The sequence below is a fragment of the Neopelma chrysocephalum genome, unplaced genomic scaffold (assembly GCF_003984885.1).
Source record: "Neopelma chrysocephalum unplaced genomic scaffold, ASM398488v2 Primary Assembly neopelma1_104, whole genome shotgun sequence".
NCBI classification, from domain to species: Eukaryota; Metazoa; Chordata; class Aves; order Passeriformes; family Pipridae; genus Neopelma; species Neopelma chrysocephalum.
The window spans coordinates 1241061-1265117 of NW_020897768.1; the positions used below are offsets into that span (position 1 = coordinate 1241061).

General features: G+C 40.0%; 1 protein-coding gene across 2 annotated transcripts in view; it reads right to left on the minus strand.

Moving 5' to 3' along the window:
- Nucleotides 1-24057, minus strand: part of COL21A1 (collagen type XXI alpha 1 chain) — a 98722-nt gene that overhangs the window by 67498 nt on the left and 7167 nt on the right. For both annotated transcript variants that reach the window (XM_027696055.1, XM_027696054.1), the window contains exons 2-3: nucleotides 2531-2650; nucleotides 1144-1695 (exon numbers count right to left, since the gene is read on the minus strand). In XM_027696055.1, the coding sequence (XP_027551856.1) occupies nucleotides 1144-1695; nucleotides 2531-2618 (640 nt within the window). In that variant the 5' untranslated portion in view covers nucleotides 2619-2650. The remainder of the gene's footprint in view (nucleotides 1-1143; nucleotides 1696-2530; nucleotides 2651-24057) is intronic.

Below are 24057 nucleotides of genomic sequence, written 5' to 3' on the forward strand. Positions count from 1 at the left end.
TGCTAGCATTCTAAAGCTAAAAAGGCACTTCACCATGTTCATCTTGCCTAATTCTTATATAAAATCCTTCTAAGAAAGATTGTAACATCTTGGTACAACTCCAGGCATCTGCTTCACCTGGAATGCCGTGTGCAGGTCTGGGGCCCCCTATACAAGAAAGATGTGGACCTGCTGGAGCAAGTCCAGAGGAGGCCGTGAAGATAATTAGAGGGTTGAAACACCTCTTCTATAAAGACAGGCTGAGAGAGCTGGGGTTGTTCAGCCTGGAGAACAGAAGGTTGAAGAGAAGGGAGACCTTAGAGCAGCCTTCCAGCACTTAAGAGGGCTCACAAGAAAGCTGCAGAGGGACTTTTCACAGGGCCTGAAGTCACAGGACAAAGGGAAATGGCTTTAAAATGCGAAGTAGTAGGATTAGATTAGATATTAGGAAAAGAGTCTTTACTGTCACGGTGGTGACACACTAGAACAGGCTACCCAGAGAAGCTATGGATGCCCCATCCCTGAAAACATTCAAGGCCGGGTTGGATGGGGCTTGGAGCTACCTGGTCTAGTGGAAGATGTCCCTGTCCATGGCAGGGGGGTTGGAACTAGATGATCTTTAAGGTTGCTTCCAACCCAAACCATTCTGCGATTCTATGATTTTTGCCAAGAGTCTTTCTTCTGGGTTTTTCAATACATACCAGAAGAAGTATGTATTCACAAGAACTCCTGTTGGTAATGGCAGGCTATTCTCTCACCTGTCAAGAAGAAATGCTAGATCGTGCATGAGTATCAGTTGCAACTGGAAAACCAACAAAGTAAACCCTATATTCTCAGCAGTATAAGAACTGTTCAACTGTTTTAGTGTTTCTAAACTTCAGCAATGCAAAAAACATAAGGCTTAGCGCAAAAGGATACATATTGAAATGAAACACATACTGGGTTAAAACATCATATCTTTCCAAAATATACCTCTTTGCGTGACAGAGAAAACCACTCCAACTTTGGGGAGTGATTTCGATTTTGAGGCCAAAATGAAAGAAGATCAGAGTAAAGATTATCAAGTCCCTTAGGTTTCATTAATCATATATTCTGCTTGTGAAATTAAGAAATATGTGGACAGAACAACATTTTGCACACCTAAGATATTTTACAAGCACTTACCTTCACAGAGTTTCTGTTTTATAACTTCTTTAATTCTTGATATTGCAATATAATCTTCAACATAAAATACGTAAGTTGATGAAGGTTTGTTGGCAATAGCTTTAAGTTCATCCTCTTCAATTTCTGAGCCAACACCAATAGCAAACAAAGTGATTTTATTTTTCCTTGCTTCTGCTGCTGCATCTTTGACTTCATCTTGGGACTTTCCATCAGTGAGAACAACCGCTATTTTTGTTAAAAATCTTGAAGATTTTGCAAAAAGATGGTCAAAAGCAAACTGAATAGCTCTTCCTGTTCTTGTATTTCCTCCCAGATAGTGTATGGACTCCATTTCCCTGATGAGGTTCTCAGTGGATTCATGAGTTCCAAGGGGAATTTCAAGTACAGGGTAATCGCTGTACTGGACAACTCCAACTTGAATAAACTTTGGCCCTATGTCAAAATTTCTTGTAATATTGACAAGCCAACTTTTGATTATTTCAAAGTTTTCTGGGCCAACACTGTAAGAGCCATCTAAGATAAAAACTAAATCCGCTGGAGCAGTTCTGCAACCTAAAAATAATAAAAATCAAATTAATATTTTAATGAACACTTTCACTTTCTTCTTCCAGAGTAAATGTTTTTACTATTAATTGCTGTTCGTCTATATTGACAAATAGATTCCATTTGAAAAAAAAATCAGGGGAGTTTATTGTTTGTGTAAGCCACATAGATCTAACCTGGTATCTGAAAGTCTAGAGACGAAAAGGAATTTTATGGAGTTTGAAAATTGCTAATATGGAGTAGTGAAAATTGCTGCATTGAGAGCAAAACAAGAGGAAAAAGACTTACCCTGAAAGTATCATGGCCAGAGGAAATTCTTCCACATTCCTTTTATTCAGTCACTTTGTCTTTCAAAAAACTACCTTGCTTTAATGTTTTCTTTTCTATAAACCAGATTTAGAGTACAAAACATGATTTGATGGGGGTTGAGATGCTAATTTTGGAGAATATGCAAAGAGGTCTGTCCCAGAACTGAGGTTATCTCAGCTTCCATTCATGGAATCTTTATTTTTCCTTATTCAGTTTCTCACATAACATTAAGATATTCAGAACATGACTTCTGAAGAAATGAAAATACAAATACTCAAGACATAACTTTAAATCAAGATTGGAGTTTTACAGTTCCATCTGCCCCCTTGAGCACTTTCAAGACACAAAAGAGAAATAAAGATATTCCCTTCCTAAAGGAGAAATAAGATATTTAAGCTGTTTCTCACATATTATAGGATTTTCACTATGAAAATTATACTGGAAGAAAATCACCATCAACATCAAAAATCGATACTAAAAATTCAAGGTATTCTTTGAAGTGGCACTTATCTGAAACGCAAAAATTAAGACCTACTTGCTCTTGTTTCCCCAACTTCAGCTGAGATGTAATCATGAAGTAGCAGAACTAACAGCATCTGAAAAAATGTTACGATCTGTGCCATGTGTATTTTATTCTCAAGGTCCTGAGATAAAACTAGATGGAAAAAATGAAAAGAAAATACAGTGTTATGATATTACAAAACAAATCCAAGCTTCTCTGGTTTAAAAACTGTGCATGAAGAATAACTCTGAATTGAATCTGCAGGCCCAGATGTGGCCACCCTACAATGAACCATTGACCCAAAAAGTGTCAGTCAGGCATGTAAGCCCAAAATTGAGATTCTAAGCTCAACACCGCTCACCTACCTTTCTGTGGAAGCTCAGTTTTCACCAAGGCACATATATACACTTACCCGCTAGGCACATTCGCGAGTAGGTTATATTCCCAGCCATACTTGTCCAAACACTATCCCACTCTGTAGTCACTATCAAAAGACTTGACAGTCTGATTCAAAATGTGGCAAGTGTTTATGTATGAGGTACTGGTGAGGAGGTGTTACTTCAGCCTCAACCCACGCACCTGGCTACTTCAGGAAGTCTGGTACAATTCCCCCTTCTCTACCACAGGACTGAGACTGTCACCAGGAGCAAGGGTCTCAGCAAGCCCCAGCCCTCCCCCAGCAGAGCCAAGCGCTGCAGACTGTGTACTGGACATCCAAGATTATATAAATTATATACATCTTCAACTTTTGATTTTTTCCCTCTGTTTATGTCTCCTTTGTTATGAGGGTTTATGAACTATAACCCCCAGTGAAGCAAACATGCAATTTTGGTCTCATATTGCTGTTATAAATACTATTTGACAAATTTACTTAAAGTAAGCTATGTTTATTCATTATGTTTACTGCAAAAAAAAATTATCGTAATGCTAAAAGATACATTTTTGAAGTACTGTATTAAGTACTGTCCATTAAGTTTAAGACCCTGAAAAAAAGTATACCAAATCTCTTCTGTATTCTCTCTTCTCATACTTCAATGTAATATGAAATTTTCAGGGTCAATATATTTCACTGCCCTTCAGTGTCACTAATGCAAGTGGTTTACATCTAGCTAGAAGGAATATTTAGTTTTCTGACTAGATGTAAAAAGGCTTTGCTTTGTCAGTCATGTTAAATCTATTACACATAAGTTTACCACTAACTTTCTTGCCATTTTTTTCAGCCCATTTCCTAGAATTGAAATGCTTTCTTTACATAAGGCCAAGACTCCTCTTTTCATATTTTTTCTTCTAGTCATAAACCTTTACTTATGCCCACAACAAAATGACCTACACACCCACTTAAAAATATAAATTAAAATATTTATTACACAACAAAATTAGAAGTCCATCTATGAGCCAGGGGGGTGGGGTGGGAAGAAGAGGAGGAAGGATGAAAGCTGTGTGTATTTGTCCATTTTATGTTGCTGATCTTCACTTTTGAACTCTTACGGGTAGACAATGCGCCCACCGCTTGACCAGTAATCAGGCATTGGCAGATGTTCTGAAACCTCTGTAGTGCTGGAAAATACTGGTCTCCAAAAATACACCAAAACACAAATTAGCATACCTACTGCAAATGCCTCTTCTTAGGAGAAGAAATAGATAAATGGAAATAAGAAACCATTTTCATTTCCAAGATTAGTTAAAGGAGTAAACTGAAGAGAATGCCACTTAATCACTGTAACATACCAAGCAACCACCAAGCAGCCAGTAAGTTGTTACCTGCAACAAAATTCTACAGCAATTAAACATAAACCTTTTTCTCTAAAGATGTATCTACCTGACATGATTTTTAGGAAAATGATATGAGAAAAAAGGATTACATAGTTGTGGGGCCAAGTTGTGCGGGCAAATAGAGAGGTAGTAATTTCAATGTCAGGTTCATTCATGGTAGATTCATTATCTGTGTTTGCCAAACAGAAGATATGCCACAAATCAGTAAGTTGATTTACTCAGGCATTTCAAGAAAAACATTTGCTTTTTCCACTGTTTATATAGCACTCATTCTATCTAGAAAAAAAAATAAATCTCCACAAACAACCTCAAAAAATGCAAAAAAGTCAATTTCCAGGAAATGCTACTCCTACCTAATATAATCACCCAAAGTTAATAATGCAAAAACATTGTTATTCTGTTATTAATCTCTCCTTCGGGTTACAGGTAATTGCAAGGTAACTCCATACTTTATTCATACTACCTTGCGTCAAAATGGGTGAAAAACCAGATGAAGCACTTTGGGGTCTATGGGATAGGACATAAGATGCACTGTTTCAATGATGCTACACAAATACTGAGATATCATCTTCAGTCAAACAGATTAAGCGGCAGTTAATCAATTTACATTGATTATTTCAGACTTAATGGTTTGTACGATTGATTATTTTAAAATCCCTTTCAGCCTTTTCCACGGCAAGTGTTTACTGAAGGGTAAAACACATCTCTCATGAGGCCAGATCGATCAATAGCAAAGAAGAACATATGAAATTAAATCTATGGGGGAATTTGAAAAGCAGGTAACTGAAGCACAACTGCATGCTTTTGGAATATCAGAAAAATTTCAGCCCATAACTGAAAAAACCAAGAGATTTCTGTACAGAAAGCACAATGCTGACCGTAACAAACTATAAAATCCTATTGATTTCTCCCACCAACAACTCAAAAGAAAAAAAATTATAAGGAATAGTTTTGAAAAAGAAGACTGAGCAAAATATCACAACAGTACATTAACTAATTTTTGCTGTTTGTCACCTCTGTGATTGTCTAAATGATTATTTGTGTAACACCCACAGAATTTACGTAAAAGAAAAATAAAAAACAAGCAACTTAGTGACTTCATTGCCATCAGTCTTCACTAAAAGGAGTACAGGGGCAGTTATCATTAATATTGCAGCTTCTTTTTTTAAAATTAAAACAGCATAATAAATTTTGAAAATTATTTTAACAACATGCTGCCTGCAACACAGAACTGGTGTGTGCTCTGTCATAAGCACAGACACTTCAGGTCAGGCGGGGACACTGGGATCCTGCTCATTGGCATTGCTCTCCTTTCACCAACCCTGCAGAAACCATTAATGCCTTCCTTAAACTGCACCGGCCCCTTTCATCTCTGCTCATCCTTCAGCAAGAACCTACCCACTGGTACCTTCAGGGATGAGCCTCTCACAGGAATGATAGAAGCTACAGAAAAGAGGCAGATACTCAGAGCTGGCTCAGTGGCAAATGGAAAGCAGGGGGCTGCAAGGAAGCCCTGTCCCTCTGAGGAAGGAGCTGCTCCACAGAAACACTAATACTTCACTGTGGGAGAAGCACATGTGAAAATAGCATTTACTGACTGTCCTAGAGTAGAGAAAGCATCATGAATGCTAAAGCAGCCATCAGTGTATGTCTTTAATGCTGAAAGACAAAGTCATGAAACTATGACATCACAGCAAGATTTCTTTTGGTGAAAACTGTGCTCCAACTTATATTTCTTAAAAAGAATCAATAAAATAATTGGCAAAACAAGCTTATCTGATTCGCAGAACCAAATTGTATTCCCTTGACAGATCATTTTTCCTATCTATTTGTGAGAATCCTTCTGTATTTTATTTACAACAAAGCCCGTACTTGGGAAATTCATTTTAAATATAAAGCCATATAACTATTTAGTAGTCCAAAATGGACTTACTAATAGAACCCAAAATTTAAAGGATAAACCCAAAACTTAAGCAACCAGTCAACGAGGATTCCAGGAACTATCCACTGTTCACTTCACTTGAAAGAAAATAATAATACAGCACTGCACTTTTAACAGTCAAAAGGGATGCCAAACCAACAGCTCCAGAGACCAAACTTCTGTTTCTTGTCACACAGTAATTATTGAACAGGCAACAGAAGTGTACTTGATATTACTTACAGGGAATACTTGCCCAAGTGTCTTATTTCCACCATGGAGAGGCCACCACTAATATCAGCCCAGGACTTCTCCACTGACATTGCCAAAAGCCAAAATTCATCACTATTGATCATGTCCCTACTATTTTCAGATTTTTTAAGAGAAACAGAGAAGAATGTTGTCTCTGTGGTGGTCCATGGAAGTGCTCACTGCTTTATCCTCTGCCCTTGAGAGCTCTGCTGGCTGCTACAAGAAATCAGGGTCTTTGTGCCAACCTTTTGTTGTTGGAGCTGTAGGAGCTGGGTCAGATTGTGCAGGGAAGGCGCTTGCTCCTTATTTCCTCTGCATCTGCAAACAATAGCCATGACGTAAAACGGTCTATCTCAGACAGAGGGATATCAATTTATGTAAAGGCCTCTGCTGATGCCTTAAGGTCCATCTGATTTTTATTGATTTTTCTAATTTTTATAAGCTTTATAAGTAGTTATATAGTAGAAGTAGATTTAGAAGCAGCAGCCCTTATTCCTTTACCCTTAGCATAGTAACTACATGCATTCCCCAACCCTATCACTCCACCCCATGTTCCCCATATCAACTCTACCCCTGAATTCCAGTAGAAATGTTCAGTCTCTCTTTAAGATTAGGCCTCTTCTGTTTGAGGACATCTAATCCTGGCCTGAACTGCAAAAGTACAATCAAGAATTGGGTGAATATATGCCCCTTGTATTCTGAAGAAGATGATGATTGATGAAAAGAGGGTCTCGAAAAGCCCCTAGCCCCAATTCCCCAGGGGCAGACCGAGGGTGGATCAGGGCAAAAGCCACAGGGTGGAAACATCTGGGATTGGACAGACAATATTATAAATTGTAACATCTGTACAGAGGGACATGCACGCGTCTTGTAATCTTTATGCCTAGGCACAAATTAAAAGCCCTTTCCTTATCTCACCTCCAAAACTAATTTGCCTCGGAGTTTTCTTCTCCCAGAATTTTCCTTAGGCAACACTGCTCTGAGACCCTGAAATGAGGGGCTGTAGAGTACACCCTATATTTTTGAGCGATTTTCATCAAGACTCAGGCAAGTTTCTGTGCATGTCAGAGTATATGAAAGGTAAAATCCTAGCAATGCTACTAAGCATCAGGCTCTTGAGCCATGACCAACACAGTAGTACTGTAAGACCCTGTTCTCCACCAAAGCAGATTTGTCAAAGTATTATTTCCATCTTCACCAAAGGCAGGAAAGATAGTAGAGTAAAACCTGTCTGCATCAGCCCATGCCCTGTGAGTGCATGGTCAGAGACAGCTGACAGCCTCCCCAATGCACATGCAGTTTTTGTCACAGGTAGGAGTAAAACTCAGTGAAGTTTGGAAACTGTGATTCATCAACTTACCCACATGCTGTGTCATTTTAGGCAGCTTTAACCAACTGCACAGTTCCTACACCTTATTTCTTGTTTTCTTCTGGGTGCTGCAATTTTGCTGTGCAGCAGCGTTTGCACCAACAGGGCCACTGAACACTGCTGACTGGGAAGGACATTGAACTTAGGTTTCCTATACAGTGGACATGTGATACAGCCATTACTGAAACCAATAGACTCTACTCAATTCCTGAATGAATTCAAGACTGTCAGCCTGTTACAGATGGCAAAGGCGTGCAATTCCCAGAACAGCTTTGCTACACAGAAGTGCATAGAGGTTCAAACTACAGTATTTCCTGTATGTATGCACAGTAAAATAATTTCACATCCAATTGAAGTTTTCAGTAGGAAATTTAGGTGCCTAAGCAGGTGAGGCAGTATTTCCACTTTGCATTTATGACATGTAAAAGCAGCACCTTCTGTAACTCAAAGATCAGTTTACTGATGCAGTCACATTTTTTCAGTGACAAGACAAATATATCATTTTACTCTTCCCAGGAATACTCTTTGAGGAAAGTTTCCATTTAGAGCAATTTGAAATTTTACAGAATCAAAAATTTTCGTTCTTCACTGCAGTTTTGTCACTATTCAAACTGGGGAATGGAGAGACACACATTTCTTTTCTCTGAGAGCCCTAGCTTCTCTGCTGCATGAAGATTTCTTACTAAGAACTACATTGAAGAACTACACTGAAAGAAGGAGTTCCTTCTTTCACTTCTTTCCCATTGCTAGTTACTGCCTAAGAAAGTCACGAATAGTATGACTTTAACCTTTCAAGCATTCTGAGATAAACAGACTAAAGGTTATATATATATTATCTAGCCTTCCAAGTATAAATTAACACTTCTCTCATAGTGCATCACTGCATAAACATCTCATAATTCAACTAGAGATATTAGGTTTAGCCTACAAAGGGACAAATACTAAGATATTACAACAATAATGACTGAAAGGACATTCAAGAGATTCTTTGCATTTCCAAAAATTACGCAGTACTACAGAAACTGTACAGCAAGAGAAAAGTAACCCTGAAGATTCTGATAAATATGCATTAAATAATGTGGAAAAGTAATGCAATATTGCATTGCCTTCTTTTTATATTTGCTCTCAGTTTTCAAAATTAATGGGTTTTACAAATAAAATGTTAGAGCAATTTACATTTAACTATTTATTCCTAACTCTACCTTATACTACCAGTCTTAAGCATTCAAAAAGTCTATGAGGTTATTCTAAGTTTCTTTTACCAAGTAATTCATCTGAACCTGTATTTATTTCAACTTGGATTTCAGTCCATTCTGCATTTTTTCCATATCTTGTTCCTCTTAATTTGTTTTTTTGGTGGGCACAACTAATGAGACTATTATACTTGCAGACATTTAAAAGGGTAATAGCATTTCCTGGGAAGGGTGAGGCTGTGAAGACATCATTAATTTAGGCTCAATTTGCCCATACATATAAGTACATAATGCAAGATTGCATATAAACAGATAAAATCTCCTACAGTAACGAGTACATCAGTATTCCATCTACCATGTCTTTCTATTTTTATGTTGGAACAAACTCTTTTGGCATAATCAGCAGTATAATTACATTCATACCAGGAGTGTTCTACAACATTAAACATATGACTACAGTTTTTATTAAGAGGGGTCAAGAAAGAAAACCATGTGTTTAAGTTAAACATATTATGAGCTTTCTCTCGGCTTTTTTTAATAGTAAGTACTAGTGCAGCAATGATGAAAAGTAGCTGTAAAATGGTTTCCTTCTGGTAAGCAATAGTTGCATTAAATCCATATAAGAATACATGGCAATACAAGTACATAGAGTAGAGTACAGTTTGATATATTTTATTTCCTAATCCTGAAATCAAGCAGAAAGCACTTACTGGATTCTCTTAAAAAGAAAAGGCTAATGGGGGTTTTGCTTGGCCTGTCCACTCCATTTCCTCCACCTTTGCTATCGTTCTTTTTACAACAGTAGCAAGGGTAAGAGGCATAATTTTGTTTGCCCTCTCTCTATAAATCTAAAAGCCTACCTGACAGACAGACTAACGAACAGAGATCTCCAAACAGAGCTGGAGAAACACATGAAAAAGTGAGGACAAATGCAGGCAAGGACCTCTTGCAGCTGAGTGAGTATATCAAGTCCACAGCTGCAACAATGGGAGCTGTGTAGGGTTGATGGCAAAGCAATCTAGGTTAGCTGAAAGTCAATCTCCAAGCGCCTGCAGAATGCAGATGAATACTGGAAACCTCAGAGAAACATTAGCATCACATTTCATCCACATTTTCAGAAATCAATCTCACCTGCCTCCACACAGACCTCTGTGGTCCCTCAAGTTATATACTAGCATGGTCTGTTCCTGCTGCTCAAACATTATTTTGTGTTTCCCCCTCAAAACTCAGTAAGGGCACTAAAACTACTTCAAGACTATTTTTGATATCTCATTCATTTTTGCCACAGTCAAAATTTAAATATTTCATTAAAAATAGTTGACTTAACAGTCAAAAAGAGCATTGCTGAAACTACAGATAATGCAAACCACTTCAATCTTCACTCCAGAAGACATTTTAGGGATAGGTAATAAAAAAATCCAATGGGCCAGTACTTTAAATGCAACTATTCTTCAACATGATTGGAATTTCCATGATTAGAGGTATTCAATATAAACAAAATAAACTCACAGGAATTAATACTACATGGTAAGACTACACTCCATATTTATAGCTTTAATATATATATACTGCATAAAGTATTATGCAGATTATATAAAGGAACAGAGAGGATTAAAGAATTTACCATCTTTTCAGCAGATTTTGGAAAGAATGCTTTTATCAACTGTATAAAGACTTTACACCAACTTCAGTGCTGTACACTGAAGACTAAAGTAAGCAGTTGACATATATCATAACCCAAGCAAAAAGACATTATATTTATTAAAGCAAATAATTCTCTTAAGTTCTCTTAAGCTGACGATTTATTTTTCATATGATTCAGTAAACCACACAAACTCACAGATTCCCCTAGTCTACAGCAGAGAAGGTCTGTATTCATGCTCCAACATCTGAAGTCACAAAAGACTTGTATTTTTAAATCCAATTTATTCTGGCACTTTGTTGGATTTATTCCCACTCCAAGAGAATGCTGTGCCAGGAGCCAGCAATTGGTTACTATGAGTTAAAGAAAAAGGAGGCTTACCACAGCATTTGAGTTACTGGACTGACACACAACTGACTGGAAAACAATATAAGATGGGCAACTTATGTAAGTAACCACACTTGGCAGCTTAGAGTTCCGGCTGCAACAAATTAATTTGAGGTCTCCCTGGAAACCGTGATTTCATCGTGTCTGCGAAAAGCCTGTGCTGTTATTTCTCTCTTTATCAAGCATCTTGAATTCCACAGAAATTTCTCTCCTTGAATAGACCCAAGAAAAACAAACCAGCTAATCATTAGGATAAAATCTGACACTGAAACTGTACAGTTGAAATTGACTTTGCATGCGATAATAGGATTCCGCATAAGAAATGTTTCAACCTACTCCTACAGGAAATCCAAAAGTTCCAATTTGGAGTGTGCACATGTACAAATAACTATGTTACCAAACAGAAAAACAGAAAACGATTTAATAAAAATTACTACCTTTACAATAGTTTGGGAGAGCATTTTGTCTGCACTAAGGAATGTAGTGTTCAATTGGGTCAGTGCCTTCTGTTGAGGCACACATAACTAGAAATTATATAAAATAATTATATATAATTATATATAATTACACATACTTATATATCATTTAGCAGTGAAACCACCATAGAAATTGGCTCAAATCTGAGAGAAAGGTACAACAATCTCTAACAAGTGTTGATAAAAAGAGGCATAAAGGCAACATAAAAATGGATTCAATCCAAATAAGAAATTCTAATGCAATTAAAAGACTACTTTAGGATTATGTCTAGTTGACAAAAGATACATGGAATCCCTCATCCAATTGCTGTGGTCTCAAAGTTCTCAGAAAGGCAAAACAGTCGAGGACTCAAAAATATTGGCAGTGCTACCAGATTCAGCTAGGTCCTGATATGTCAGACACATTTCTGCCAATAGCTCCTCACACACTTCCTTCTTTTCTCCTTACATTTATTTTGTTTCCATCTTTTTATTTTTGTTCTCCACTTTTAAGAAAGGGAAGGTAGGGTTGGCTTAGCTAAGATGTTATTTGCAATGTGATGACTGCAACATTTGCCTTGAAAATAAGAGAGACGCAGTAAAAAATACTCAATAGGTGTTTACTTTGTGAAGGAAAGAAGAAGTCTATGGGCTTGATTTGCATCCTTCAAGTAAAGACCAGCATCAGAAATAGAAATTATATTTTTCTGTCTCCCTATCTTTTCCTTCTATTCCTTTCTCCTGTTTATCCCTCAAACAGATTTGCATTCCAGCACCAAGCACATTAGTGTTATTCATGTGTCTTTTTCCACAAATTATACTTAATGCTACTATTAGTTTTAATTTAAGTACTGTCAAATGCTGGAAAGGATAAGAATGATGCCATGGACCCCTGCTTTGGTCAAAGGTTTCAAAACTTTATTTGAAAGCTTGGTTTTTTGCAATTCTTTAGCTGTCCTCTTTTCCCCTCATTTCCAGAAACATTCAATAAAAGGTAAATCAGATTAAACTCTTTTTTTTCCAATAGCAATCAGGAAAAGCTGATTAAACTATCTGTTCAAGCTTCAAAACTTGATGTTATTGTTTTACACAATAGAATGAATGGATGTTCATTCCATTTAACTTAGTACAACAGCCTTCAGTCTACATAGAAAGGTATAATGAAGTAAACTGACCTCTAAATCATTTGATTATATTTTAGCATTTTAACAACAATATATAAATTCACTGACATCAAATGAAGAAGAATCATAGAATAAACAGATAAAAAGGATTTTTAGGTTTTCCAATTCTATGTTCTTTAAATGATTAGGTTCTTTTTACTTAGTCTTGCTTTAACTTAAAATATTGAAAAGTCATTCAAAAGAGGCTGTGATGGCTGAAGGAATGGAAATAGTAAAAATTCTAGAGGAATTTAGGACCTGGGCTAGTGAAAACTTTGAAAGTTCCAGTTGTATTCAGGAGAGTTAAATCAAACCCTTAAGATTTTAAACAGTTTTTTGAGGGAAGAAAAAGGAAATTTAGTACATTCATGCTTGAAGGGGAAAACATAAACATTTACTGTTTCAAGTATATCCAAAATGTGGTACTTAGAGAAACACTCACAGTTCCAGATATAGTATGATCCCAAGCAAAAATCAAAACAATGCACAATTTCCATGCCCAGCTGCTTTACCCCTGCAAGAAGCCTAAAGATATTCCAGTAAGTATTCCTGATCACTTTCTTTACACTGTGATGACTCTTACAGCCCATTCTATGAAGACAATTATTTTTATTACATTTATAAAGTATAAAGCACCTTCCTGGTCCTAACCATATAGTTTTCATTCAGTCCACGAAACAACTAAGGACACAGTAGCTGAAGAGTTGAGCAACTAATGAATGGACAAATCACACCAAGAAGGTTTTGCAGAGGTGCAGGGTGGTCAGAAGGCCAGGGCTGTCCTGCATTATCTCCATGTCTCTGGGTTGGATATTTCTCTGCTTTCAGCATTGTTTCACACAGATAAATAGCATTATGAAAAAATACTAAGTAAGCCAGAAGATCAAACTTCTCCCTGGGTGTTGTAAATCACTTTCTGACATAGGAAAAACACCAGTATTTTCCAGTGTCCCCAGCAGGCATCTCAACAGGGAACTGGTTTTTTTCATTTTGGTATGCTTGTTATTGTAAGATCCCAGATTAATTCCCTATTTCTACTCAAAAGCCTTGTAATTCTGTGGTGGGTCAACCCCAGCTAGAGGCCAGGTGCCCAACAAAGCCACACTATCACTCCCCACCTCAGCTGGAAGTGGGAGAGAAAATATACTAAAGGGCTCATGGTTTGAGCTAAGGGTAGGGAGAGATCACTCACCTGTTACTGTCACAAGCAAAACAGACTCATCTTGGGGAAAAATTAACTTATTACCATTCAAATCAGAGTAGGATCATGACAAATAAAAGCAAATCTTAAAAACACCTTCACCACACCCCTCCCTTCTTCCCAGGCTCAACTTTACTCCCAAATTCTCTACCTCCTTCCTCCAGAGGCACAGGGGGATGGGGAATAGGGGTTGCAGTCAATTCATCACACATTGTTTCTATTGCTCCTTCCTCCTTAGGGGGGAAGACTCTCATGCTCCAGCATGGGGTCCCTCCCTTTGGAGACAGTGCTCCATGAACTTCTCCAACATGAGTCCTTCCCACAGGCTGCAGTTCTTCATGAAATTCTCCACTGTGGGTCCTCGGTGGAGTCACAAGTCCTGCCAGTAAACCTGCTCCAGAGTGGGCTCCCCTCTCCATGGGGCCACAGGTCCTGCTAGCAGTCTGCTCCAGTGTGGGCTTCCCACGGGAACACAGGCTTCTTCAGGCATCTGCCTGCTCCAGAGTGGGGTCCTCGAGGGGCTGCAGGTGGATCTCCGCTCCACTGTGGACCTCCATGGGCTGCAGGGGCACAGCTGCCTCACCATGGCCTTGACCACAGGCTGCAAAGGAATCTCTGCTCCAGCAGCTGGAGCACCTCTGCCCTCCTCATTTTTCACTAGCCCTGATGTCTACAGAGCTGTTCCTCTCACATATTCTCACTGCTCTCTCCGGATGCAGTTGCCATTCTATCCCTCTTCTTCACTACATTATCCCAGAGGTGCTACCACCATCACTGATGGGCTCAGCTTTGGCCAACAGCAGATCTGTCTGGAAGCCGGCTGGTATTGGCTCTGTCAGACATATCGGAAGCTTCTCTTCTCAGAGAAGCCACTGCTGTAACCCTCCCAATACCAAAACCTGGCCACGCAAAGCTAATACAACTTCACACATCCAAACCTGGATGCTCTATTTTGTCCCAGCCCCTGAGCAACAATGTATATTGAGGTGACTATCTATGGAATAGTGACACCAAAAAACCCAACATCTCTGAAGTAACCTACATAAAATAAACTGATGACAATGATTATTCTGAATGATCTAGGAAGCACTGCTGTTGTAGATATCCTTCAGTGTCTGCTAATAAACCTGTTTCTGATTATTTAAAGAATCGCCACTAATGAAGTAATTTAGCTCCTTGCAGGGACCGGGAGAAGAGGGGAAGGAGGTCAGGAGCATTGCTACAGGTCACTGAGAGAAAACCTAGAGCTCAGATGTCTGAAGGATTCTGGAGGACTCCTGGGGACTGACGATGCAGAAACTGCATGTAGTCCTGGCCAGTACTGTTCTGGGGTTGTGGTATTGGGAGGGTTACAGCAGTGTCTTTCTGCTGTGTCTTTTGCAACCAGACATGCCTTTCTCGTATTGGCCTTTTTAGCCACCAACGCGCTTGCTAGAAAAGTGGGTAGAGCCCTTCCCAAATCTTCGTTCGCGAAGCCTAGCCATGATGATGATGATGATGACATCACTCTGTATCTGTATCATAACTGCCTAGATATCACATTCCTGTTTTATGACGAGCCTTGATGATGCTGGGGAGTGATTCTCCCACTACTAAGCTAGCAGAAACGTAAGTACAATCTCATCTCTCCCCATGAAAAAGTCCCTGAACCCTATAATACTACTTTAACCTTTTACCTCCTCTATCTTTGCTTTTTCTTTTATCTCACTCCAGACAGTCTGGGCTACTGGCCACTTGTTTCATTTAATCTTCAGACATTCACTAATCAGGTTTTAATAGTGCAATAGTGCAACTCCAAATCTCCAGAGCACTGTGAGAACTACATTCAAGACTGAGAGTTGTTTGGTTTTATAACAATTCCGACAGACAGGGACATACAACTTTGTTATGCACTTGGAAATTCTTAGAAATCTCAGTGTTCAAAACTGCAGAAAATTATCCCTCAGCCATTGCAGACAATTCCCCACAAGCTGGCATCGTAAGGATGGAGTGGGGGTGGAAGGCACCATCCTGTTCCATCTTGCTAGGTTACTCATGGCAAGAAGGCGAATTCCTTCCTCCCACTCTATGACTATGACTATATCTTCAACATATGGGTCAGAGAGTTATCTGGCCCCGAGGGATGAGATTTGCTACTATACTCAGCAGTGATCCCAGTCATAAGCACTCATCACCACACACCCTCGTAGGTTTGCACAAGGGAACCAGAACAAATAAGGCACTTTTCTCCCTCTTTTGAGCAATAATTAAATATTATTTATCAGAAGACTTACCATAGACTACTCTGACAGATTATGTATTTTACAATATTACAACCCATACAGTAAAGAGCCAAAGACTTTCCCTTGAGGACATGGTTTAGCAGTGAACATGGTGATGACAACTGGAGTTCATGATCACAGAATCACAGAATATGCCAAGTTGGAAGGAACCTACAAGGATCATTCGATCCATCTACTAGCCCTGCACAGGACCATCCCCAACAGTCCCACCATGTGCCTGTGAGTGTCGTCCAAATGCCTCTTGAACTCTCTCAGGCTTGGTGCTGTGACCACTTCCCTCGGGAGCCTGTTCCAGCACCCAACCACTCTCTAGGTGAAGTACCTTTTTCTAATATCCAATCTAAACCTCCCTTGATACAACTCAGGTAATTCCCTCAGGTCCTGTCTGCCTCTCCTCTTCCCCTCACAAGGAAGCTGTAGACTGCAATGAGGTCTCCCCTCAGTCTTCTCTTCTCCAGGCTGAATAAACCAAGTGACCTCAGCCACTCCTCATACAGCTTCCCCTCGAGGCCCTGCAGAGCAGAGCGGGACAACCCCCTCTCTCGACCGGCTGGTGATACTTTGCCTGATGCCCCTCAGGACATGTTTGGCCCTTCTGACTGCCAGGGCACTGCTGACTCATATTCAACTTGCCATCGACCAGGAGCCCCAGCTCCCTTTCCATGGCACTGCTTTTCCAACCTTAACAATTTTATGATTCTATTCTGCCTCTTTCATGCCATTCCATTTGCAACTTTTCTGTTCAATAAAACAGTGCAAACAGTTCTGCTCTTTGCTTTTTTGACATGAAAGGGCCTAGAATTTATAAATAATTCAAGTGTCACATTTCTGAAGCAGCTAGCTTGACTTAAATTAGCAACATCTGCATTAAATGGCCATTAGAGGTTAGAGCAGTTTAGGTAACATCTTTCCTTTCAAAAGTTCAGATTAATTTTTCCAGAGTAGTTCCGATATCTCAAAACATACAAGATATATGTAACTTATTTTCCATAGAGTCCATTAAGAAATGTCTACTGTCACTAATATAGGTTGCAAAAGAATGAATAAAACAACATGGCACACTTATTAGGACCTATGACAAGCTGCTTACACTATATATTAATGGTATCAGACAGGCCCATTGGCACGTCACTGATTATGTCTTGGTGCGACAGAGAGATGTCCGCAATGTCCTCCATACCCGCGTGATGCCCAGTGCAGAATGCCAAACAGACCATCGGCTTGTGCGCTGTAAACTCAATTTCAATCTCAAATTCGAACCCAAAAGGGGCAGTATCCCAAGGAGAAGACTCCAAGTTAACGATCTCCAATCAGCCACAGTAAGAGAAAGATTCCAGACAAATCTTCAAACTAGGCTCGAAAACCATTCCACAGATTCTATAGATTCCTCTCCCGAAACAATTTGGCAGCATATTAAAAGCAGCATCCTGCAATGCTCTCAAGAATCCTTAGGGTTCTCCCTCAAGAAGAACAAGGACTGGTTTGATGAAAACAATCAAGAAATCCAGGAATTGTTGAGGAAGAAGAGAACTGCCCACCAAGCACACCTTGCACTGCCATCCTGTCACGCAAGAAAAACAGCCTTTAGTCTTGCATGCAGCAAGCTCCAACAGAAACTCCGTGACATCCAGAACAAGTGGTGGACCGATCTAGCTGCAAAAACTCAACTATGTGCAGATACAGGGGATCACAAAGGATTCTATGAGGCCTTGAAAACAGCATACGGGCCCACATACCAAGTCCAAAGCCCACTACTCAGTGCAGATGGTCAAACGCTTCTGACAGATAAAACCTCCATTCTGAATAGATGGTCTGAACACTTTCAGACTCTTTTCAGTACCAACCGTGTAGTACAAGACTCAGCAATTCAGTCCATCACACAACAACCGGTGAAATACGAATTGGATACTGCCCCCACTCTAGGAGAAACCCTCAAGGCCATACAGCAGGTGAAAATTGGCAAGGCAGCTGGGGTTGATGGAATTCCACCTGAAGTCTGGAAACATGGGGGCCTTGCACTCCATGCTAAATTTCATGAGCTTGTGGTGCGCTGTTGGGATCTAGGCAAACTACCTTCAGACCTTCCTGATGCAGTCATCATCACCTTGTATAAGAAGAAAGGTACTAAATCAGACTGCTCAAATTACCGTGGTATTACTCTGCTCTCCTTCTGCTGTGTCTTCTGCAACCGGACGTGTCTATCTCGTATTGGCCTTTTTAGCCACCAACGCGCTTGCAAGAAACGTGGGTAGAGTCCTTCCCAAATCTTCGTTCGTGAAGCCTAGCCATGAAACTCTGCTCTCCATTGCTGGCAAAATCTTGGCAAGAATACTCCTGAACAGACTAATACCCGCTATAGCAGAAGAAATTCTACCTGAAAGTCAGTGTGGCTTCAGAGACAACAGGAGCACCACAGACATGATATTTGTTCTCAGACAACTGCAAGAGAAGTGTAGGGAACAGAACAAAGGTCTCTATGTAACCTTTGTCGACCTCACCAAGGCTTTCGATACTGTGAGTAGAAAAGGTCTTTGGCAGATTTTGGAACGTTTAGGTTGTCCCCCCAAGTTCCTTAAAATGATCATCTCACTTCATGAGGATCAGCATGGCCAAGTCAGATATGGCAACACGCTTTCTGAGCCCTTTCTAATAAAGAATGGTGTGAAACAAGGCTGCGTTCTCGCTCCTACCTTATTCACAGTCTTTTTCAGCATGATGCTCCAAAGGGCCACGGCAGACCTTGATGATCAGGACGGTATCTACATTCGATATCGTACTGATGGAAGCCTATTCAACCTAAGGCGACTGAAGGCCCACACTAAGACCCTAAACCATCTTGTCCGGGAGCTGCTTTACGCTGATGACACTGCCCTTGTTGCACACACAGAAGCAGCCCTGCAGCGTTTAACATCCTGCTTTGCAGATGCTGCTGAGCTCTTTGGGCTGGAAGTCAGCTTAAAGAAGACTGAAGTTCTCCATCAACCTGCACCTCAGGAAGTCCTCCATCATCCCCACATCACCATCGGCCAGTCAGAACTCAAATCAGTCCAACAGTTTAATTACTTAGGCAGCCTCATCTCCTCAGATGGTAAGATTGACGGGGAGATAGACAATAGGTTAGCGAAGGCATATAGTGCTTTTGGAAAACTCCATAAAAGAGTACGGTGTAATAAACACTTGAAGAAAAGTACCAAGATCAGTGTTTACAGAGCCATTGTGCTGTCTACTCTTTTATATGGTTCCGAATCATGGGTCATCTACCGCCACCACCTGCGTCTCCTAGAACGCTTCCATCAACGCTGCCTCCGTACAATCCTAAACATCCACTGGTCAGATTATGTGACCAACACATCTGTTCTTGAACAGGCAGCAATCACAAGTATTGAGGCCATGCTACTGAGAACGCAACTGCGCTGGGCAGGGCACGTCTCCAGGATGAAGGACCACCGCCTCCCTAAGATCCTGTTTTATGGTGAACTTGCCACCGGCTGCCGCAAGAGAGGAGCTCCGAAGAAAAGATACAAGGACTCCCTGAAGCAACAACTCAGCCTCGGGCATATTGATCACCATAACTGGTCTACTCTGGCCTCCAATCGGGAGGCCTGGAGACAGACCATCTATAACGCTGCTGATGCTTTTGAGAAAGCACGCAGGATCAGTCTTGAGGAGAAAAGACAACGCAGAAAGAATCGAGCCTTGCAGAATATACCATCTAAGGAGTCTTTCTGCTGTGTCTTTTGCAACCGGACTTGCCTTTCTTGTATTGGCCTTTTTAGCCACCAACACACTTGCTAGAAAAGTGGGTAGAGCCCTTCCCAAATCTTCGTTTGCGAAGCCTAGCCATGATGATGATCAGACAGGCCTGAACGAAGCACAGGTCGCGCCTTCTTGAATAAACAGGTGTACAGCTCACCTTTCAGGGGAATACCACAAATTTAAAAAAGCAGATTTTATATTATTGTAAGTTTTAATAAAATTTTTTTCAAAAAGTGAAAGGAATACAATATGTTATTATTTGTGCCAGAAATTTGACATTTCTGAAGATGCATTTTCAGACATATTCCAGAGTTATTTAACTTGAGATGAGCTTTTTTTTTTAAAATGTCAAACTGGTATTCTTAGAAAATGTCAAATCAGTGCTCTTAGAAAAACAGGTAGATTTCAGGTTTGTTTAAAAAGATTAATTTATATACAAGAGGGAATTCTAATCTATTCTGTGTTCCCAATAACATAAAATCTTGACTATCACTTACAGTCTTTCAGAGCAAATGCTTACAGTGTTTCCTGGGTTTATTCTGGCACTAGAATGACTTTGTATTCTGGCACTTGAATGACTTTCAGAATGACTGTAAAAGGGCCATCTCTTTCAAAAAAAAGTCTCCTTGGAAGAATCTCTGCGGTATAGTATCAACAGTCAAAGATGGTGTGTAAAATATCATATACTAGTGTTGTAGTGGTTTGAACCAGGTTTCCCCCTGAAGCTGAAAGTGGTAACCCCCAGGGGGTGGTGACCCTTGGGGCTTGACCCAATCAATGCTCCTGCAAAATATAAACATATCTCTGGAGACCGGAAGAGAAGCAGTGGTACTTTGGTGAGAAGAAGAGGTGGCCATGTTGTAGAGGCCACGAGGAGAAGGGGCTCCGGCCCCTTGGGGGCCTCTGCCCCCCCAGCCCCCGGTTGGGGGGCTGCAGGGACTCGGAATGGTGTTGAAGCTGGACTGAGTGCCTGTAGCTAGGAGCTGGGGGAGTTTCTTCCCTGTAAGTAGAAGTGGGAGACGCTGGGAGCAACGACGGAGCAGCAGCGGAGACAGCAGCGTCCGAAGAGCAGTGGCAAAGAGCCAACTGATAAGGACCAGAAGGAGGAACACAAGCCGGTATGCAGCTAAGGCAGACACAGAGGTGTCTGAGGAGAAGGAAAAGCAGCAACAGGACAAGAGACCCGAGCCAGCAGCAGGAAGAGAGTTTCGGAGGGTAAGAACTGGCTCAAACCAAAACCCCCAAACTCGCTAGAGACCCCTCTGAGAAAGAGGAGGGGGTGGTGGACTGAGTGGAGTCCTAAAGTGCAGTATGCACTACAGAGAGGAGCTAAGAAGCTCCGGCCTCCTGAGAGCTCAGCCAGGATGGCCAAAGGAATGTGTGTGGAGGGGGTGACCTTGGGCTTTCCCCCCCTTTGCTGCAGCTTCAGAGAAGCTGGCAGCCATCTTTGAAGCAGAGCACAGAAGCTCTGTGAAGGGGCTTGATTTCCCCTGAAGATACCAGACTGTCACGAAGACCCCCGTGTTTCGTGATATGACCGTGGTGGAACGACCTTGTCTGGGGTTACGTGGTCCACGGAAAGACCCTTCGTTTGGCGTCGAGGGGCCGAGAGGGGCTTGGAGACCCCCCTCGTGTGTATTGACAAGGATCCAGCTGCAACTGCTGCCTGAAAGAGAAGAAGAAAGCCTACTGCCTAGAGAGAGACCTGTTGCTCAGAGACTGGAAGGGGTCTTTTCTTCTTCTTCTCTCCTGGACTTTTATTTGGAGAGAGAAGAGATTTAGCCCACTGTAAATATTATTGTCATGGTAGAGATAGATATAGAGTTAAGATTGTTTGTAATGTATTATAGTATTTATTTATGTGTATAGTCTTTGTAATATATTCCTTCCCCCATATTGAGTCTCGTGTTTTTGTCTGGAAAACCCATCTCACATGGGGTTGAGATGTGGGTGGGGGGCTAGGAATAGGAATTGGATTTTGGGCCTTACTTAAACTATAAAAAATTGATCCACTGACTAAAATGGATTTTCTTGCCTCTGAGAGTTATTCCAAGATGTGTGATTAGATTCTCAGTTCTTATTTGGGCTATATAATTGATCAGAATTCACAATCAATTTAGTTATAGTTTAGCCATAACAACTAGCAACGATAACATAATCCATAAGCATTGCCTTATATCTTAGATCTTTAAAATCAAATGCTGTCCTGTATGTTTTAGAATGAACTTATTAAAGATGAACTCTACCTATGCACATGATTATTGGTTCTCAGATATTACTAAAGGTGAAAAAAAGGAATAAACAAAGAAAGCCAGTTTCTTCTCAGTCATACTGTAAAATAAACTTCCATGACAACAAAACCAGATTTAAAATATCAACCAGTGAAAAAGGTATAAACAAACAAAAAACTAGAAAATAACCACTTTAGGAAAAAAGTGTCAAAATTTCTATGTCACAGAGGTACATAGGATTATTTCCCAGTAATTGTCAAAATAATTATTATTATTTTCCATGGTATCAAAATATTCTTTACATCTTGGCCTATTCATTTTCAGGAAAGAAAAGCTATTTCCTGTGTATTCAAACAAGAAAATAGGTTAATGATTTAAAGTTATTATATATTTACTTCAGGTATCAACAATCAGTGCTTAAGTTCTATTTTGGTATTAGTGTAGCAGAGTTTTCAGGATGAAATCACCATATAACAGAATTTTCACCGCACTTTGATTTCTGAGCAAGATTTCATTGCCTGCAGCTGTCCAACTTTTCAAAGGCATCCTCTAAGTAACTCTGCAGGAGCAGAAGATATATCACCCAGCTCTATTTAAAAATCAGATAGAGTGACCCATGAAACAAACACAAAACTGGATGTGGTCAAGTGTAGAAGAGAGAATCAGGTTTTCTGAAAATGAAATGCTCTGTACTGGACAGCTCCAGGATGCTTTTTTTTAATGCCTTTTACTTGGCTACTCTCAGGTACCATCAAACCATGAACTACTAATAATCCATGGTGAGTACTTAGCATAAGTAGGTATACTTATGCCTATACAGAGAAGTAATTCTTCTTTGCTAGAAAAACCTCATCTGAGGGCAGATAACTTATTTAAATCCAGATCAGAAAAGAAAATAAGAGATAAAATAAATGGAATGCTCTTACTCTTTAGGAAATAAAAATTAAGCTTTATTCTTAGCACTGCTTGGCTTCCCTGAAGACAACTATGTGCTTCTGAAAATTAGGTGCAGCTGTCCTCTCTTTTGAGCTCCTTAATGAAATCCTCTGCACTCTGGCTTCCCTCCCCTTTTTGGCAAAATTGTCAATCTTCATTTCAGCCCAGTCATGAGCACACCATGGCCATGTGGGCCTCTCTGCACAGCAAATGGACTTAATCACAGGAGTATACAATTACATTCCTTTCTCCTCATTCAAAATTCACCAGGGAATAACAAACATAAACCTCCATTGTCCAGGACCTTTAAAAAGAATTTGTTGTTATTCCTATTCAGCAAATCTTCTTCCCCTTCCCTACCCCTTATTCCTTTCCATGGTAGTAAAACAGCAAAAAACACCTTTATCATTTTATCTTCTAGTATACTGCAAGGGTATATTTTTTACAATTTAATATACTGCTAGCATGTAGCTACATTTTATCATCAGTAATTTCTCATGGCTTGTGTCATTCTACACAGGACCTGAAAGATTCTCAATTTTATTTTTCAGGGATAAGAAAAAATGCCTCCAGGTCTCTTAATTGCCTTTATTGCTCCATTTTCTTTTTCTCTCAACTTCCAGACAGAGCTATTCAAAAAGCCATTTAATTTATTTGGTTGGTTTTTTTAGGCTTGCCATTTGATACTCACTTCCTCTGCAAGTGACACCTTCTGAAAGACAAAGAGGACTTCTTTTCAGTAGGTAAGAATTTCAGTTTCCTTCTAGTAAGCAAGATAATTAGGTGTTTTGCCTCTGAAAATTCCCCTCCACATATTAACACCTCTTATTATTGCATTTCCACATAACCTTTTCTTTGTTTTAAGTTGCTATGAAGGGCTGCACTCTAGCTCCAAGGTTCTTGGCTGTACTTTCCCACATTGCTCTACCTCAAGGCTTGACAATGAATCTCATGGTATATCTCAGCAGTTCTCTCACCCAGTTCTGTTCCCTCCTAATGGAA